This window comes from Topomyia yanbarensis, chromosome 3 (genome assembly GCF_030247195.1).
Source record: "Topomyia yanbarensis strain Yona2022 chromosome 3, ASM3024719v1, whole genome shotgun sequence".
Lineage (NCBI taxonomy): Eukaryota > Metazoa > Arthropoda > Insecta > Diptera > Culicidae > Topomyia > Topomyia yanbarensis.
The window spans coordinates 84,661,912-84,679,132 of record NC_080672.1 but is presented as its reverse complement, the minus strand read 5'-3'; the positions used below and the strand labels follow the sequence as shown (position 1 = coordinate 84,679,132).

Sequence of the window (17,221 nt, the reverse complement as noted above, 5' to 3'; positions counted from 1 at the left end):
AACAGGCGACCGCTCCAACTGCTTCCTAAATGCCGCTGTAATGTTGCCAGTAAATTTTTGGTTTAACTAGCACATGTATTTGCTATTTGCGCTTGAAATTAAGTAATGTAGTGGTAGTAATAAGCTTCCCATTTTGGTTTAAACGCAAGGACAGTTTTTAAAACAGGATTTGATTAATTAGTTTTGCTCATCTAAGAAATTTTATCAATTCTGTAATTTAAAAGGAATTTTACGGAATTGGTGAATTTGGCCCCACTTGCAACTGGTATAATCAACCTGCACAAAGTGTTGCATAACGCAGGGCTGTTTTTTGGAACAAAATGTGTTATCATTCAGCCCTTCGCTATGCAAAATCACGATATTATGACAGATGGGCTAAGCGCGGCCGTTCCTTTCAATCGGGAAAGGCCGCGTGGAATTTTGGTGAAATGCGCTAATAGTGGTACTAGTTGTCTCTTTCGCTCTACCCATCATCATCAGCGTTGACTCATTTTGCATTGTACGCTTGAGTTCAATGTTTGGGGCGAATGTGTTGGTACACTGAAAAAAATCCAAACGTTAATTCTATTTGCTTCAAACCGCTTAAAATTCATATGAAGAAGAAATGCTATTGTTATCACGCGCACACATACCTTCTATGTGTCAACTGTATAAACTATGTATGCACACACATAAGTTATATGTGCATATTGTTATAGAATGGGGTTTTATGTGCCTAATAGTTATGGAATGTGAATGTAAGATTAATATTTCTTGTAAATACACACATTAGGTTTATGTGCCAGCAAATAGTGTCTATATGCCTCCGTTAATTGCAAAAATCTATGTGTAAAATCAATAGGCATAACGTTTACTTTTTTCTGAGTGTAGGTAGGGGAACTGGCGGTAAAATGAACACGTTAAGCAGTCATTATTTTCTAACTAATAAGTGAATGAGATATTACAATCACCTTATGCTTCTTGTTAGACATGTTTTGTACATATCTGGTAAAAATACTTCGTCATGAACACATTTTTTCAAACATGATTCTTGATTTCTAAACATGTCCAAAAATGAGACATGTTTATAGCGAGTGGGTAAAATGAACATGTGGCGGTGGTAAAATGAACAGCTTCTGGTGACCTGCAAAATGTCCTGTATGTATGCAATGCGGAGCGTTGGAAAGCATTTTCCGATCAATGCTAATATCCCAACAAATCATGAGCTTTGCATACACACAGGGCATTTTGCAGGCAAAAAAAATTGTCACGGAAGAATTGAATTTTCATGACGTAATATTAACCATTTTACAATCCTGTGGCATCGAAACACATCTACAAACTTGGGGTTATCCATGGGTGTTTGAACTTTTAGGATCTGTTTGAGAGCAACTAGAAAGCTTGTTCTATACATGAGATGTGATTATATTGTCTAAAATTTGATTTTTCTTCACCGGTCCGGGTGTTTTTTCACACACACTAAGTACTAAGAAAATAAATATTTTACATTAAATAGTATAGTCCTACGTCTACAGTTCGTGCAACCCCATAGGGCTGCCTCTTGAAGTTTTTACCAAAATGTATTCCACTAAGGAGAAATATAGCATAGTGGATGTTTTCAAGTTTTATTGCGATGATTCATTGATATTTTACTTACGGATGATAAATTGCGGATCAGAAACGTGATCAACAAATGATTTGACTTAGCTTTCATTTGAATAAAACCTCACTTTCGGAAAACAAAATAAGAAAACCGAAAAAGGGTCCAGAAAATGATGAGAATCCCATGGGATCCTATTCTCACAGTCACGTCACTTTGTGACTAGAAAGAAATTTCACTCTACTCACTAGGTGACGTGACTGTGAGAATAGCCCCCCATACTCATGATAATTTTACCAGGACACCGGGCTCAGTTAAAACCACTGGTAAATCTTTTTACTATTACTATGTTCGTGGTAACTGATATTATAAAACTCTTATTTTCACCAACATTTTTTTTCTGTGCAAAAGCAGAGCCAAATTTGCAATTTTAGCAGTCATTTCAACCATGGAATCGGAAATAAATTAAATATACAAAGTAGTCACATAGCATGAGTGATTCTTAAGACCAAAATGAGTGATTCTTAAGACCAAATTATCTGGTAGTTAACCTTCTTTGGGTGTTATCTTTTTGTAACGAATAAGGTGTTAGCGGGTCATATTGATTTCGAACTCAGTTTTAAGACACATTTTCAACCAAATCTATATGAATTAGTACTTAAATTGTTTGTTAGAGTGTAAATCTTCAGTTTCCTGTAAATATTACCGTTTTTCACCTCATTGGTCAGTGGAAATCGGTGCCGAATGGGGTCAATTGGGTCATTAAGCTATATCTAGTTTTCCGTTCCATTCGATAAATTTTAGGTCTAATATACATAATATAACATTATTTCAAAAAAAATTTCGTTGTGATACGTAAAAACGTAAAAATAAATCTTATGTAAGCTTGGCAACCATACATAGGAAAACGGCGGTTGTTTACATCTGGTCTATCAAGACAACACCCAAAATGAAAAAAAAAACTGTATGCATTGGATGGTGTTTATGTCAAATAAAAATAACCCTGCCGGAAAACATGTATTAATTCAAGAGTACTTATTCAAAAGGTCCTAAGTGACATACAGCTCGAACTGAGAAAAACGAGGCTGAAGTTTCGTAAACCTAAAACAAATCCCTATTATAGAACAAATATGTGTTTTGATGTAACAATTATGCCAATATAGTCTAAGGACTATGTTCTTTAGGTAAATAATACTAAAAACATGAAATGTTTAGTGCTAATGTAGTTTTTAAGCACTTTAGAATGATGCGTCCTTTTGAAAGTTATAGGACCTTTCACATAGGTCTTTTTTTCGGGCCCAAGAATCATACGACGCTGCACATAAGGCTTTTTACAGCAAAGTTAGCTCTTTCGACGAATATTGAATTTCTTCAAAGTTTTCGACAAAATGAACACCGGAATACGATTGTTCTTCATTACTATGGTAAATAGTTGCAGTGGATTTAAACGAAGCCTTGCAGAAAAAAATTGCGGGAAACTTTAGTTTATATTAACAAACCATTGGCTGGAAGTGGTTAAAATCAACGAATGGTATGTTACTTTAGAATAACTAAGCTTTCCAATTATCATTTAATTTATTATACTTTCTAAATTCAATTTCGAAAATAAGTCGCATGAACAGAAGAAAATAATTTCTTTTATTTGGATGCATAGGACGTTTTTACTAGGTACCTATGTGCAGTGGGAAAACAGGATGAAATGAATCTTGCGCCGTTTTTGCATGGCGCCTATGAACAGTTGCAGAGGTTTTGAAATGTTTCACGCATAGGTCCTTCCAATTTAAAAGGTCTCAAGCGCAAAATTTCAAAATATGATCATGAAAACTTTGCGACTTTTTATATAATGCTTGTTATTTTGATAAATACTGGGTATAATGAATCATGGTTTACGATATTCGTTAGCTATGTTGTAATTACATGCTGCGCTGCAAATAACTCAGTTTGTTTACTATTGTCACTAAGGACCATTTGAATCAGCACTCTTGAATTATTATGTATTAATTTGTCGTGAAATTCGATATGTCAAATGCTTCTGATAGTGTCAAATCCAGACTGTCAACATATTTCCACGTTTCCTGAGTTGGAAAAAAACATTGTTGCAATCACGAAAATCAGCTTTATCGAGGTATGTAATAAAAAGATTTTTTTCTCATTTAATGACCTAATTTGTATTTGGATTTACTATCAGATTGCAAAGATTTTTCGACGAAAATGTAGTGTACGAGGCAGTGTATGCCATTTACTCTAAATTTAGCATATTCTCCGATATTTTGTCAAATATCGTTCTACCTTTACAAAATATTAGATAATTGTCAACTGTTCAACAAAACCGGAACATTTCTAAGATTATTGCGCGCTTCAATAATTTCAAGCTTAGTGCAATTTTTTTGAGCCACATTTCCGGAAGCATATGACTGTCAATTTTCTCTTGACCAGACTTTTACTGTATGAACACTAAACAACACATGACAGTTTTGTCGATTATTAGTGAGTTGACGCAAAATTCTGCAGCTCGTACTGACAAACGCAAATGTCCGTTTGACAGTACGAGTTACCAATTTTTGCGCCAACTCTCTAATAATCTCTTGCCAAAAAATAGAGTTTCATGTCAGTTTATCGGTGAGTGCACTATCAAAAAGAAAAACTTTGTACTGTCGAGTCGTTTAAAAATAATGTCTTTAAATTCCTCGCATGAAAACTAGTACCACATTGAGCGGTAAAACGAACAATCCCACTCACTTAAACGTTGTACTAAAGTGATGGCGTTTTGTGAATGACAGTTTAGGACAACAAAAAATCGTAAACTCATTTTGGTCAAGACTGGAAGTGTTTTTTGTGTTAAAAGAAATCCTTCGATTTATTCTCAAATTAAAAACGCTACCTCCCGTCACAGAAAAACGCAGTTTTCCGTGAAAATTACTGAAAATGTATTCTACAGCTTTGAATGCCGGAGCTTTCTGGAGTAATGGACCAACTCCCGGAGCATTCTATGACTTTCCAGGTTCCAAGACCATCAGCGGTCCCGCAGCAGGTGTAGTGGAAACTCCCGGTGATTTTGGAACCCAGCGATCATAGTACGTATATCTTTTCAAATAAAATCAACGCATAATACTCTTCATACATATTCATTCTAACCTTAAATGTATCCCGAGCTGTGCAAGTCATTTTGATACTTATTGTACTTTTTTGTAGCACTCCGATCAACACTGGAACATCTGTGGTTGGACTGAAATTCGCAAACGGAGTAATTATTTCTGCCGATAAATTGCTATCCTATGGATCCTTAGCCCGCTACCATGACGTAGATCGTGTTTACAAAATCAACGACAAAACTATTATTGGTATCGGCGGCGATTTTGCCGATTTCCAGTTCATCAAACGCTACATTGATCAGAAAGTGTAAGAATTATTTCATTGGTGAAAGCCTCAAATTGCCTATTACCCCTTTTTTCATTGCAGTGTTGACGATATGTGCCTCGCGGACAAAAACGAATTGAAGCCAAAATCTCTCTACAACTGGCTCACGCGGGTGATGTACAATCGTCGATGCGACTTCAAGCCGCTCTATCTTGACATGGTAGTCGGTGGTATTCAGGATGGAGAACCCTTCTTAGGACACGTCAACCTTCGTGGACGTGCATACATCAGCGACGTGGTTGCTACAGGGTACGGTACCCATATGGCACTTCCATTACTGCGTGAATATTCGGAAAATCCGACGGCTTATGCCGGACTAGATCGACAGAAGGCAAGCGAGCTTATCAAGAGCGTAATGGAGGTGCTTTGGTATCGCGATTGCCGCAGTGATCCTAAATACTCGCAAGTTATCTGCACTTCGGAGGGTGTTCACTTGGACTCGCACTGCTTTGTTAATCAAAATTGGAATCTGGCTAAAATGGTGAAGTGATTGAAGAGGATTGATGCTTCAAACAAATGCTATTGATTGATAATACAATACAATAAATACTATATAAAGATTTTTTATTATGCTTTACGAGATTTCAAAATGTACCTGTATTACACCGAGCAAAAAAAGTTTGAACAAAAATTTTATTTTTTGCCTTTTGTTCAAGTCGGACACTTGAATTCACTTTCATTTGTAGTTTATTAATTATTCGCAAGGTAACCTGTTGGTTTTACCATTACTCAGGTCAAGGATACTATAGGTAGTAACATTACATTCCAGTCCGTCCGTAAATTTTTCGTTTTTTGGCATGTTTAACTAAATTGGCGTGGATTTCTGACGACGGTTTTGAATTTTGTAGTGCTATCTCGAGCGTGAAAAGCTACTATAAAAAATGTTGTTTTTATTGAGGCTTGTCGCAAATAAACGAATTGTTTGCTGTGAAGGTGAAAAATAAGAATACCACACAAACATTTACTGCTGCAATCTGACATTTTCAATTCTGGCCGCCTCGTCCGTGGCTTCCGGTTTACTGACGAACGGTAAATAATCCCGATACATTACGCAGGTCCACACAAGTACTGCGACACTCAGAACGGTTATCAATCCAGCTGGCATGAAATTGCCACCACGAATCCACCGGAAGCCCATCATAGCTACCAATAACACCAGGATGATGATCTGGATCAGTGGAATTGGGTTTTCGGTCGAGTTGAAATACGCCCCCACGCCTAGCAGTAGACCAAATGAAACACCCGCTATCAGCGACGGAACGGATCCTGTTGGGAATACGCAACGGAAATGCACTCGTGTATACAAAACAAAATCTATATGCATATGTACCTGCCTTTACATAGCCGAAAATGCCTCCCCCAGCGACAATAAGAGCAAAAATTATACCGACAAAATCAATCATGGTTTCGAGGATTCAGGTGTTAAAATAATCGGTTGACAAAGAGTAATAATCCAGCGCAGCTTTCTCACATATGGAAAATGTATGATGAAGGTGATAGGTGATAAGATAAACCTATTCTACTATGAAGATGCACGCACAAGAGATGATGACGACGTAAAAACGCTAAACACTTTGAATTCGCATAAGGTTCAACTGAGATAGCCTCAATAAGCGGCCATCTTTGAAAACAAAAAAGCACCATTGGCGAAATCTTTTTGAAAATCAATCAGTAGTAAAATATCCCAAGTATACATTGATTAGATGTTGTAAAGGATAGCAAAATACTTTTTCGCTTCAAAGATGGCCGCTAGTTGACCTTCCTCAGTTGAACCATAACTGGTTTGCAAGTTTTGAGATAAACTGAATTTTCGTTTAAAGTTTATTAGACGCGCATTTTTTTTTTAAATTCTTTGGGATTGTCCCACTGGTTTAATACATTACTGCGATTTTTAAGTTAATTTTCGTAATGTTTTAAAATAAGATTCAACATTTAAGGGACGTAATTTAACATTTAACAATCTCGAATCAATAGTTGGCCTGCAATCGATGAAACGCATCATTATTATCAATATGTTTGCTTAGTTTCTAAGAACCAGTAAAGATAAAATGGCTCCAAAACGGTATTGGTTTTTTTAGCGCACCGAAACCCTGAACTAAGTACACTCAAAAGAATTTAAATTTGATTTTACACATAGATTTTTGCAATTAGCGAAGACAGATAGACACTATTTGCTGGCAAATAAACCTAATGTGTGTATTCATAAGACTTAATAATCTTACATTCACATTTCATAACTATAAGGCACATAAAACCCGATTGTATAACAATACGCACATATAACTTATGTGTACGCATACATAGTTCATGAAGTTGACACATAGAAATTATGTGTGCGCCTAATAACACTAGCATTTCTTCTTCATATGGATTTTAAGTGGTTTAAAGCAAATAGAATTAACGTTTGGATTTTTTTCAGTGTAGGAATAGGAACCCCAATTTTCTCTCTATCATTTGAGCCAATACGATAAACAAAGATGATAGACAGTGTCAGCCTCTGTCAACGGAACAGAAAGTCAACGTCACGCCACCGTTCCGTCAGAATAAGTTAAATGCATTTTTCCTGTGCACCTTAAAGCATTTCATGCCTTTGGGGGGCCCTACACGTTCAATATTTTTGTCAATACAAGACAGTTTTGACTAAAGTGTTGTACGTGTAATTAAAAAAGTAGTATTGACGATGTACATTTCAAATGGGATCGACGTATTGAAGCAATATCTTATTGACAAAAATATTGAACGTGTAAGGGCCGCTTTTGATCTAGGCTGGATCCGCCAGCTCTGTCCCCTATTTTGAACCAATCCTGAACCAGCTCGTGATTGGACGAACGTGGCGTGACATCAGCAGACGTTCGGCTTGGAAACTAAATGTACTACACACAGAAGAATCAGGCCTTTTGTATCAACAAAACGTTTAGTTGAATCTAAAACGTGGCGAATGACTGTTTCAAACTGAAATGGGCGTTTTTCGAAACCATGTATTTGGTTTAGTTCAACAAATACTTGTTTAAATTTTAAATAGAAACATTGTTGAATCAAAATAAAATGTGGTAGATCTAACTGATCCCTTTGTTAAAAACCCACAGAATCTTTGTTTAATTTCAAATAAATTTGAGTTGTTAATACAAAAGATTTGTTTTTGTTTCTTCGAACTTGTTTGTTCGGTTAAACTTATCATGATTTTGTTGTTTCAAACGAAATATTTGTTGAAACTACTGAAAAGCCAACAAATGAATTTGTTGGTAATTTCAACCAACAGTATTGATTGAATGAAACCTGAATATTGTTTGTCACTATAACAAACAGGAAAAATTGTTATTTAAATCCAAAATTTGTTCATTTTTACTAATTTTTTTTTCTGTGTGTAAAAGGCTGCTTGGAAGTGTTGTCAGATATTGTGCTGTTTTTTGTTTTCGGATTTCGCTTTATTTCTATAACTTCCCTCTGTAATTATGAAGCGCAAGGCTTTATTATGCGGACGAAATAAAACCTTATGCAGAGCTCAAGCTCTGCAGGTACCCGAGAGATTGGGTAGCGTGGTTATCGTGGGTTCGGTTCTGTGTGCGGAAATTACTATTTTCAAAAAACAAACCGAGTAACAGATTGTAGTATAGCGTAAGTATGAAAAGATTGCGATCTTTATGTATTTGTTTAAGTACCGAATAAATTGGATGTACTATATCGATACAGTTGAAATTTCCAGTTTTCAACTGCATCAATAATATCAAATCGGTGTAAATAGGAGCGAGTAATTTCTGCTGCTATTTCCTCTGTAAAACCCTAGATAGATCAATTATTGCCGTGATCCGCATAACAGTCCCATTTGCTATGGGTTTCCTATGCAGGTGGGACTGTTATGCGAATCACGACAGAATACTCGATAGCCGCCTACGGCATTGAAAACTATGGCGTCATCTAGACCACAAGGTGTCGGTTATTTCGTATTTATAACGGATATTTATAGTGATAACTAAAAAATAAGTTCAATAGGGATCTTTAATTTGGAAAAATTGTGCCAGTTTTTCATATTTATTGATAACAGGTGTCCTTACGAGTGCACTCATATCATTCTTAAACCTTAATTATTCTTTTCTGATTTTTAAATTTAAAAAACCAAATTAAATTCAACCAACAAACTGACAGTTGTCCGACTAAATGACGTATCTGCAAATATCTCGTTCGCCTCATTGTTAACCGGGACAGCACCCCACACAGCATGATCTGGTACTTTGTCAATCCGCTAACAGACTGCCATCCCAAGTTTCATCTGCAAACTATGGTAGATCTGATAAGGCAACCTATAGATTCGTGCAAGTCGCATGGGTTTGGATGTGTTATTGTCCTAAAAGGAAACAAACTAAAAAAAAATTTTTTTTCAATAGTTTCGGGCCTAAAAATTGGAAAAGGACTGAGATATTAACTCACGGTCCTATTCTGCATCAGAATATGCCTTAACCCGCACACCCCTAAAGATCCCTATTGATTGGCACTCAGCAAAAATACATCATTGCAAGGCGTAGGGAAGGTTTTATCAGCCTCGCGCGTCTAATTTACATTAGCGTGCCATATGCGGCCCGACCAGCTTAGATTTTTTTTCCAGAAACGTGAAATTGGTTCCTATAGAAAATTTTAATCTGTACAAATTAAGTTTTGGACATAACCGAAACAAAACTAATATTGTCCGTACTTTTCCAAAGGAGACGCGACGATTATTTTTCGTCGCAGCAAGATTCGTAGCGCTATTCCGCGCACGATTCGTCGCAATGTATTTCTTACACCCAAAAAAAAGTAAACGTTATACCTATTGATTTTACACATAGTTTTTTGCAATTAACGAGGCATATAGACACTATTTGCTGGAACATAAACCTAATGTGTGTATTTACAAGAAATATTAATCTTACATTTACATTTCATAACTATTAGGCACATAAAACCCCATTCTATAACAGTATGCATATATAACTTATGTGTGTGCATACATAGTTTATGCAATTGACACATAGAAGGTATGTGTGCGCGTGATAACAATAGCATTTCTTCTTCATATGAATTTTAAGCGGTTTGAAGCAAATAGAATTAACGTTTGGATTTTTTTCAGTGTAGGGAATGAAAAACGGGCCTTAAACGTTCAATATTTTTGTCAATACTAGACAGTATTGACAAAAGTATTGTACGGGTAATCGAAAAAACTTGTATTGACGATGTGGATTGGGATTGAAATATTGTAACAATATCGTCAATACGTGTATTGACAAAAATATTGAACGTGTAAGGGCCGCTAATGACACTTTAATAAAAGGTGGTGCATTTTTGTGTAAAAACCTTACTGTAAATAAAACATACGAAAACCTGAAACTTTAGAAGCACAGTTTTCAGTTAGTTTTATTGACAAATTCAGTGATTGTAAATAATTAGCACACATTGAACTTAGGTAATACATATTTTTCGACGTTTTTGAGTATTTATTATCAAATGCGCCTATTCAATTCGTCGCATCAAAATGATTGAATGGCTCTTTTGCAATGAAACGTACAATATTTTGGCATCATTGGTCGGAAGGGGTGTGTCAATTACAACAGGGATTAGCACGACAAAAAATGCCGAGTAGAGTTGACAACAGCTTTATGCAATCCCTGCAATCAGAAATCCGACCTACTTACCCTAAGCAGGACCGTAGCGTAGTCTTCTGGCAGCCTTGTCACACACAGTTTTGCGCCCTTTTGGCACAGACTAACAGACATAACACTCAAAAACAAAGCTTCGCCCGCTGTAACGGTCATTTCAAATATATTTGTAGTTGGGACTGTGGCCACATTTGAAATTATGGCGCCACTGACATATGAACAAGCATATGGCAAAGAGAATAGGGAAAGAGACGAATAGTGTGAAGCCAAAAATACCTTATTGAGCAGACCAATCGTGCAATGTAAATAAACATTACTCATGCCTGAGTTAGAGGAGATAAGTATTGTACATCTATCAAAAAAGAAATTTGAGTTTTCGTCAGAATTTAGTTCAATCGTGATTGTAAGGTGCATCCTAGAGTATATGTATGAGTAAAAACAATCTTTATAATTATTTCATCTCTTTGTTTCGAAATGGACATCTTTTGATAAATAAATCCAACGATCGACGTACGGTTTGTTTTCAAAATATAATAGGAGTCATTTAAAGTGCTGCCTGTGCAAGCGGTTGCCAAAATTCTAGTGTTAAAATCATCATAAAGGGAGTGTTGCCGTTTTGACTGATTTTCACTCTTCGTCTCTTTACCTATTCTCTTTGGCATATGGGAGATAGACCACTAGTGAAAAATTGTTCTCAAACTTGAGGGGTAACCCACCAGTAAATGAGTGATTGGGACTGTGAATAAAAGGTGGAGCTAGTGTTCTGGGAAAATTGTCGGATCGATGTTTTTTGAGGGAATTCCCTCATACTGTTATGTCTGTTAGTCTGTGCTTTTGGTGCTTACTTTAGCTTTCATTTTCAGTTCGACTTTTGAACAACAATGTGTTATAGTGTGTAATAAAGCTGTTAGATAACGACATTCTACAGTAAGTGCGGATGGTTTTGCGTTTGAAATTTCTACGCTAGGACATAATGGGTTAACCCCTGACTCGATGTGCAATTTGGGACGATCCATAAATGACGGTAACATTTTTTGAGCGATTTTTAACACCCCCCTCCCCCATCGTAGCATTTCGTCACAAACCTCTAAATACCCCCTTGGTAATTACGTAGCTTGACGGTGAATCTTTCCCCCCCCCCTTGTCACCATAAAATTATTTAAAAATTTAAAAAAAACGATAGTAGTTATTCCCCTTTTAAAAAGCTACGCAGCAAGACATGAACCCCTACCCCACTGTCGTCACACATCATCACATAATACAAAACTCCCCCTCCCCCATATAATGCTACGCCATTTATGAATGATCCTTTTAATAAATGTGCCTCTCGTAATTTCTGTCTTTTCCTTCAGCTACTCATGTTTTCACTTTGCCCCCGACTAGCTCCGTGAATAAATCAAGAGTACTTATTCAAAAGGTCCTAAGTGATATTCAGTTCGAAATGAAAACATCGAGGGATTGCCCTTCCTATGATGATTCTCAGGGATAGACCGTTCCAACATCAAATTATGGTCTTGTCAAATTTTGGTCTTGTCAAACTGCAAATGATGTGAAAACCCAAGACGATACCAGATAAGGTATAGGCATACTTAAAGCGAGAGTTTTGTTTTTACAATTGGCAACATCTACATTGCGTAAATACTGCTTTACTTACCATAAAAAAGAGGTTATTAAAATCGAAATTAATTTAAACAATGTTTTGAATATAGAAACTAGTGCTTTCAGCCTTTATGAGGTTCTCAAGGCGTTTGCCACCAATATTATTGTACACACATGCATACCTTATGCAAATGATCTTGAATCTGTTTTGCGTTTGTCAAATCTGCCACTCTTATTCTTATCCTGACACGCTCTTCTTCCCTTTGGGGCAGACCCTCGGAAAACATCGAGGCTTTCATGGACCTTAAACAAATCCCTATTCAAGAACAAATATGTGTTTTGATGGAAAATTATGCCAATATAGTCTAAGGACTATGCTCTTTTTGGTAAATAATACTAAAACATGAAACATTTAGTGCTAATGTAGCTTTTAAGCCCTTTAGTATGACGCGTCCTTTTGAAAATTATAGGACCTTTCATATAGGTCTTTTCTTTCGACCCATGAATCATAGGACGCTACACATAAGGCTTTTTCAGTCAAAATAGCAATTAGGATGAATATTTTCAAGGTATTCAACAAAATGAGCACCGGACCAGTAAATAAATTTAAAATAAGTCATGGAGCAAACATTGCGGGAAACTAACTTATATTTACCAACCATTGACTGGAAGTGGTTAAAATCAAGGAATGATATATTACATCGGAATAAATGGTTTTCAATTTTAATACTTTATTTTACTCTTCAAATTTACTTTCGAAAATAAGTCGCATAATTAGAAGAAAATAATTTGTTATGTTGAAACTTAGGACATATGCATTCACGGCCTGATGCTAGCAGAAGGGGAAAGAATAATCGCATGGTCGTTCTAGGTAAGGATTTGTGAGGATTTTCCTTGCCGGCGAAGGCGGTAAAACATGATGATGTTCTATCAATGACCATACGGTAGACTTGAGTGGAAAGCTCAACTCCTACCAGCAGAAGACAAAGGATTCTTCACATTTCCTTTCGATCATGTCAATATGAGTCTGCCTAGTCCTAGTTTTCCGTCCTAAAAGTTTATAACCGATTCGCTCTAGAATACCTATCCGTCATTCAATGTCATTGCTTTCGTTTCTATTAGTCTTAAATTTTCCAAAAATAGCCTACAAAATAGATACAGGGAAATCTTACTTGCTAAATTTACACCACGTAATCCAAACGATCCTTTAGGCCTATTAAAATATGTCCAAATGAGCCTATCTCTAGTTGTTTTTTCTTGGCGATCAGACTGCGTGATTCAAATCAGATTCAAATAATTTTTTCCGTTGATTCAAAGCAACGAAATGTATATGATGGAAATTGATTATGATAAATTTGGTTTCACTCCATGATAAGTATTGTGCCAAATGTTCATTATGCCAAATGTCCCTTAACCCTCAACTGGCATTACGCCAAATGGACTTTAACCACAGACTAACAGACATAAAACTTAAAAACAAAGTTTCGCCCGCTTTAACGGTCATTTTAAATATATTTGTAGTTGGGACTGTGGCCACATTTGAAATTATGGCGCCACTGACATATGAACAAGCATATGGGGGATAGACCACTAGTGAAAAATTGTTCCCAAACCTGAGGGGTAACCCAGCAGTAAATGAGTGTGAATAAAAGGTGGAGCTAGTGTTCTGGGGAAATTGTCGGATCGATGTTTTTTGAGGGAATTCCCTCATAGTGTTATGTCTGTTAGTCTGTGCTTTAACCCCCAATAGGAATAGTGCCAAACATCAATTATGTCAAATGTCCCTACCTCTCAATAAGCATTATGCCAAATGTGCATTATGGCAAACATCCTTATGCAAAACCCGTTATGCCAAACGTCCATCATGCCATATGGGGTACACCCTTGTGAAGTACTACCGCGTCTAGCGAGTAAAGTTGAAATCGATGGTGCCGTCACCGATTCGAGTTTGTCATGCGGGGATCTACTGAAGCACGGGTTTATCTGTTTCGTGAACACCGCTGCAATTATGATTGTAATCTACCGTGGAAAAGTGAAGGTATAAGAGCAACCAAGTTACAAAATAAATGACTGTGATATCTAATAAGTCAAACTCTAGGCTAGTACAGATGATGAGCTGCTGGATGTAATGAACAACTTTATTGTTGACACGCAACTTGTTTAGCAACGGATGGAAGAATCGGTCGAAATAGAGCTAGAGATTACACCTATAATAGTTTTGGATCCTCGATTACTCCGCGATCGCTGGCATATCCTCCTGGGGAGTTGATTCCTTTCCTTTGACGGAAAAGACTTTCACACTGTGCTTGCACACTTTTTATGCCTAGCTAGAATAAGTGAATCTCATCAGTGATCGAAATTTATTCATGGTGATTCATGTGGAATAGACTGCGGTGACACAAATAGAATGTACATTCATTCATGTATAAGAGCCGTGAGAACCATTCAGATAGTTTGCTTTGTGTAATGTGCACATCGGTTGATAAAAATAGTTGACTTAGTACTAAAATATGTTAAAAGATAGGCTATTTTGAGAAAAGGGATTAACGCTTTCGTTTCTAGATTTACGGAATTAATGTACCTTATCTACCACATATTTTATTTCATTTGATTATATATACTTTATATGATTGCATATACAACTGTGTGACAATCAGAATACAGCAGGAAAGCCGAAGAACTCACATTTAATGCATTTTCCAAACAATCTCACCTGTGGTCACTATCCATCATTTATCTCTTCCTCTGTATCATATTCCTTGAATCTTTTTAGGAGCAATCGTATTGTCCCTCAAGAAACTGCATTCGTATCACTTTTTCTACCATCTCGATTTTTCACTGTACTGATTTATTATTAGTGTCTTCAACTGTTTCTGGATACTCTGTTCATGTTTATGTCACTCTGGTAAAGTGTTCATATCTGTCTTACTATTGTTCGTTTGGCATTCGGGTTTATATGCTTGGGGTTCAAATCACTCAAGTTCGATTACAATACTAATAACGCAGTCGTATATGTGTTTGATTCTTCTCACTGTTCCACATGGCTTGGTTTCCGTGCCAACAAAACACCACCTTGGATAGGCGATACTCTTCCACTCAAGTACAATCAAATTACACACATAAAGAAAGTCTACGATTATACCAATGATAAGAATCGATATGAGCATATCACTGACAGTGTTTTTACATATAAAAATATTGATTATTTATATGAGAAATTGTGCAACGCCAGAACAACACTTTGATATCGTAAGATCAATGCATATAATACAGCAAACCGTGTCATTCAATTGCAAATTGATGTTCTATATGAAAATACATCAGTACGGATCATATTTTATAAATATAATAGAATAATAAAACGAAAAAAGGTCGCTGCTGATGTAAATGTTTTGCCAGAAAAATTTCATCTAGTATCGTAAAAATTACCTTCCCGGGTTAAAAAATCTGCAGTACGTTGGTTGAACCATTTTCGTACATCCCCTCGCCAATATCCGTCGGTATCACTTGCGAAAACGTGCCCTGTTAACACAACAGTTCTGAGAGATTCTCTTTTGAAAAATAGAAAAAAGTATATAAAAAGTAAAATAAACTAAACATTTGATATGGATATTGCAAGTATCTAAGGGGAAAAGAAAAATGGCCATTTTTCTTATATAACTAACAGATAAACATGTGAAAACAAATGAAATGATAGATACATCAGTAGCATTGCGATTGGATTCTATAGTTCATTTAGTGAATTTAGTTATCAGCAAAATTTAGTTCATATGGGGGAATCAACATATTATAAAGCATATAACTCGAGAATCATGTATTCAGTATAAAACGCCAACTATCACCACTTTACTCGAGCGACAATTGTTTTTACTCAATTTCGTTTTGAGTAGAAGGTACCGAATGGGAAAAATTTGGAAGTCGCCGGCTGTGTTTGCAGGAAACCCTTTGCGCATTGCACTGTTATTTATTCGTTGCGCATTGTCTTGCAGAACAGTAATCAAACCCATTCAAAACCTGCAGTTTCGAACGGTCACATAAACACTTGCCAAATTGAATGCAATCGGTGAATGTTCGGTTTCTTGGTTTTCTTGGTTTAGCTTAATCGTCACCACAATAAGTTGTATGTTTCTCATGTATTGAGTAGTCTCTTGGTTATAGGTAATTAGATTAGGTTGCTTTTCTCTCTTTTGCTAACAAGCCGTGTTTGATCCTAGATTTTTATTTGTCCTACATAGCTTCAACGCTAATGTTGTTAAATGTGCTCAATAGTTGATACATATGGTTATATATAGCAAACATTATCTGTAATAAAACGTTATTGGAGAAAGAAAAAGAAATTGTTTTTCATGAAGTGTACAATATAGTGGAAAAATAAAAAATAAACAGATGAAGAAAAGACACTTATAAACTAGAGTAACCAAAAATATATAGCAATTATGGATTTCAAATAGCATACTGTAACAATATTAGATGAATAGCTTCGCATTCGGCAAATTTAATGAAATATAGACCTACGAAAAGGGGATAATTCCAACCACCTAAATAAACATTTTGTTTGGTTATTAACTGCATAAATATTGGTTTTGGAAATATATGTAATGTTTTATTTGCAAAAAACTCCAGGAAAAGAAAGGAATATAACTTGTAGTGGATAATATACAATAAACAAACGTCAATATATTCATTTATGATTGATGATTGAAAATATTCGTAGCTGCAAACGGCAAATTATAATATTAGTAGAAATTTACAACATAATACTATTGGGATGTATGTTGTGGGGGCAGTAGCTCCAAAGATTAGTCATGAGGCAATCGTTAGTAGAAACCATAATTTTCAGGAACGTATTTAGGGTATTGCAGAGATTGAGAGCACATTCGGAGCTACTGTAACCGTACTGTACGCAAATAATAATCGATCTGATGATTAATTGACGGCCGCTTAAATTATAATTTTATGTATTGTGACATTATTTGCATTCTGTTCGAGCAAACGCCAT

The 17,221-nt window shown here is 36.0% G+C and overlaps 3 protein-coding genes across 10 annotated transcripts in view; 1 reads left to right on the top strand and 2 right to left on the bottom strand.

Moving 5' to 3' along the window:
* Positions 1-4,335: 4,335 nt before the first annotated feature.
* Positions 4,336-5,557, top strand: LOC131688653 (proteasome subunit beta type-4). The gene is made up of 3 exons (XM_058973068.1): positions 4,336-4,653; positions 4,772-4,978; positions 5,039-5,557. The coding sequence occupies exons 1-3, from the start codon at positions 4,505-4,507 to the stop codon at positions 5,484-5,486; spliced, it is 804 nt and encodes a 267-aa protein (XP_058829051.1). The 5' UTR covers positions 4,336-4,504; the 3' UTR covers positions 5,487-5,557.
* Positions 5,544-6,841, bottom strand: LOC131688654 (transmembrane protein 14 homolog). The gene is made up of 2 exons (XM_058973069.1): positions 6,327-6,841; positions 5,544-6,262 (listed from the first exon to the last, which is right to left on the bottom strand). Exons 1-2 carry the CDS (start codon positions 6,397-6,399, stop codon positions 5,958-5,960), a joined length of 378 nt encoding a protein of 125 aa, XP_058829052.1. The 5' UTR covers positions 6,400-6,841; the 3' UTR covers positions 5,544-5,957.
* Positions 6,842-14,325: 7,484 nt separating this feature from the next.
* Positions 14,326-17,221, bottom strand: part of LOC131692716 (far upstream element-binding protein 3) — a 29,804-nt gene continuing 26,908 nt past the window's right edge. For 7 of the 8 annotated variants that reach the window (XM_058979931.1, XM_058979926.1, XM_058979932.1 and 4 more), the window contains exon 7: positions 14,326-16,524. The gene's annotated coding sequence lies outside the window, so the exon portion shown is untranslated. The remainder of the gene's footprint in view (positions 16,525-17,221) is intronic. The other variant, XM_058979930.1, reaches the window with a different exon arrangement.

Coding starts and splice junctions, on each gene's coding strand:
- LOC131688653 (XM_058973068.1), top strand. CDS start 4,505: ATGTATTCTACAGCTTTGAATGCCGGAGCTTTCTGGAGTAATGGACCA. Junction 4,654..4,771: donor TTTGGAACCCAGCGATCATA/GTACGTATATCT, acceptor ACTTTTTTGTAG/CACTCCGATCAACACTGGAA. Junction 4,979..5,038: donor CGCTACATTGATCAGAAAGT/GTAAGAATTATT, acceptor TTTTCATTGCAG/TGTTGACGATATGTGCCTCG.
- LOC131688654 (XM_058973069.1), bottom strand. CDS start 6,399: ATGATTGATTTTGTCGGTATAATTTTTGCTCTTATTGTCGCTGGGGGA. Junction 6,263..6,326: donor TTTCGGCTATGTAAAGGCAG/GTACATATGCAT, acceptor TATTCCCAACAG/GATCCGTTCCGTCGCTGATA.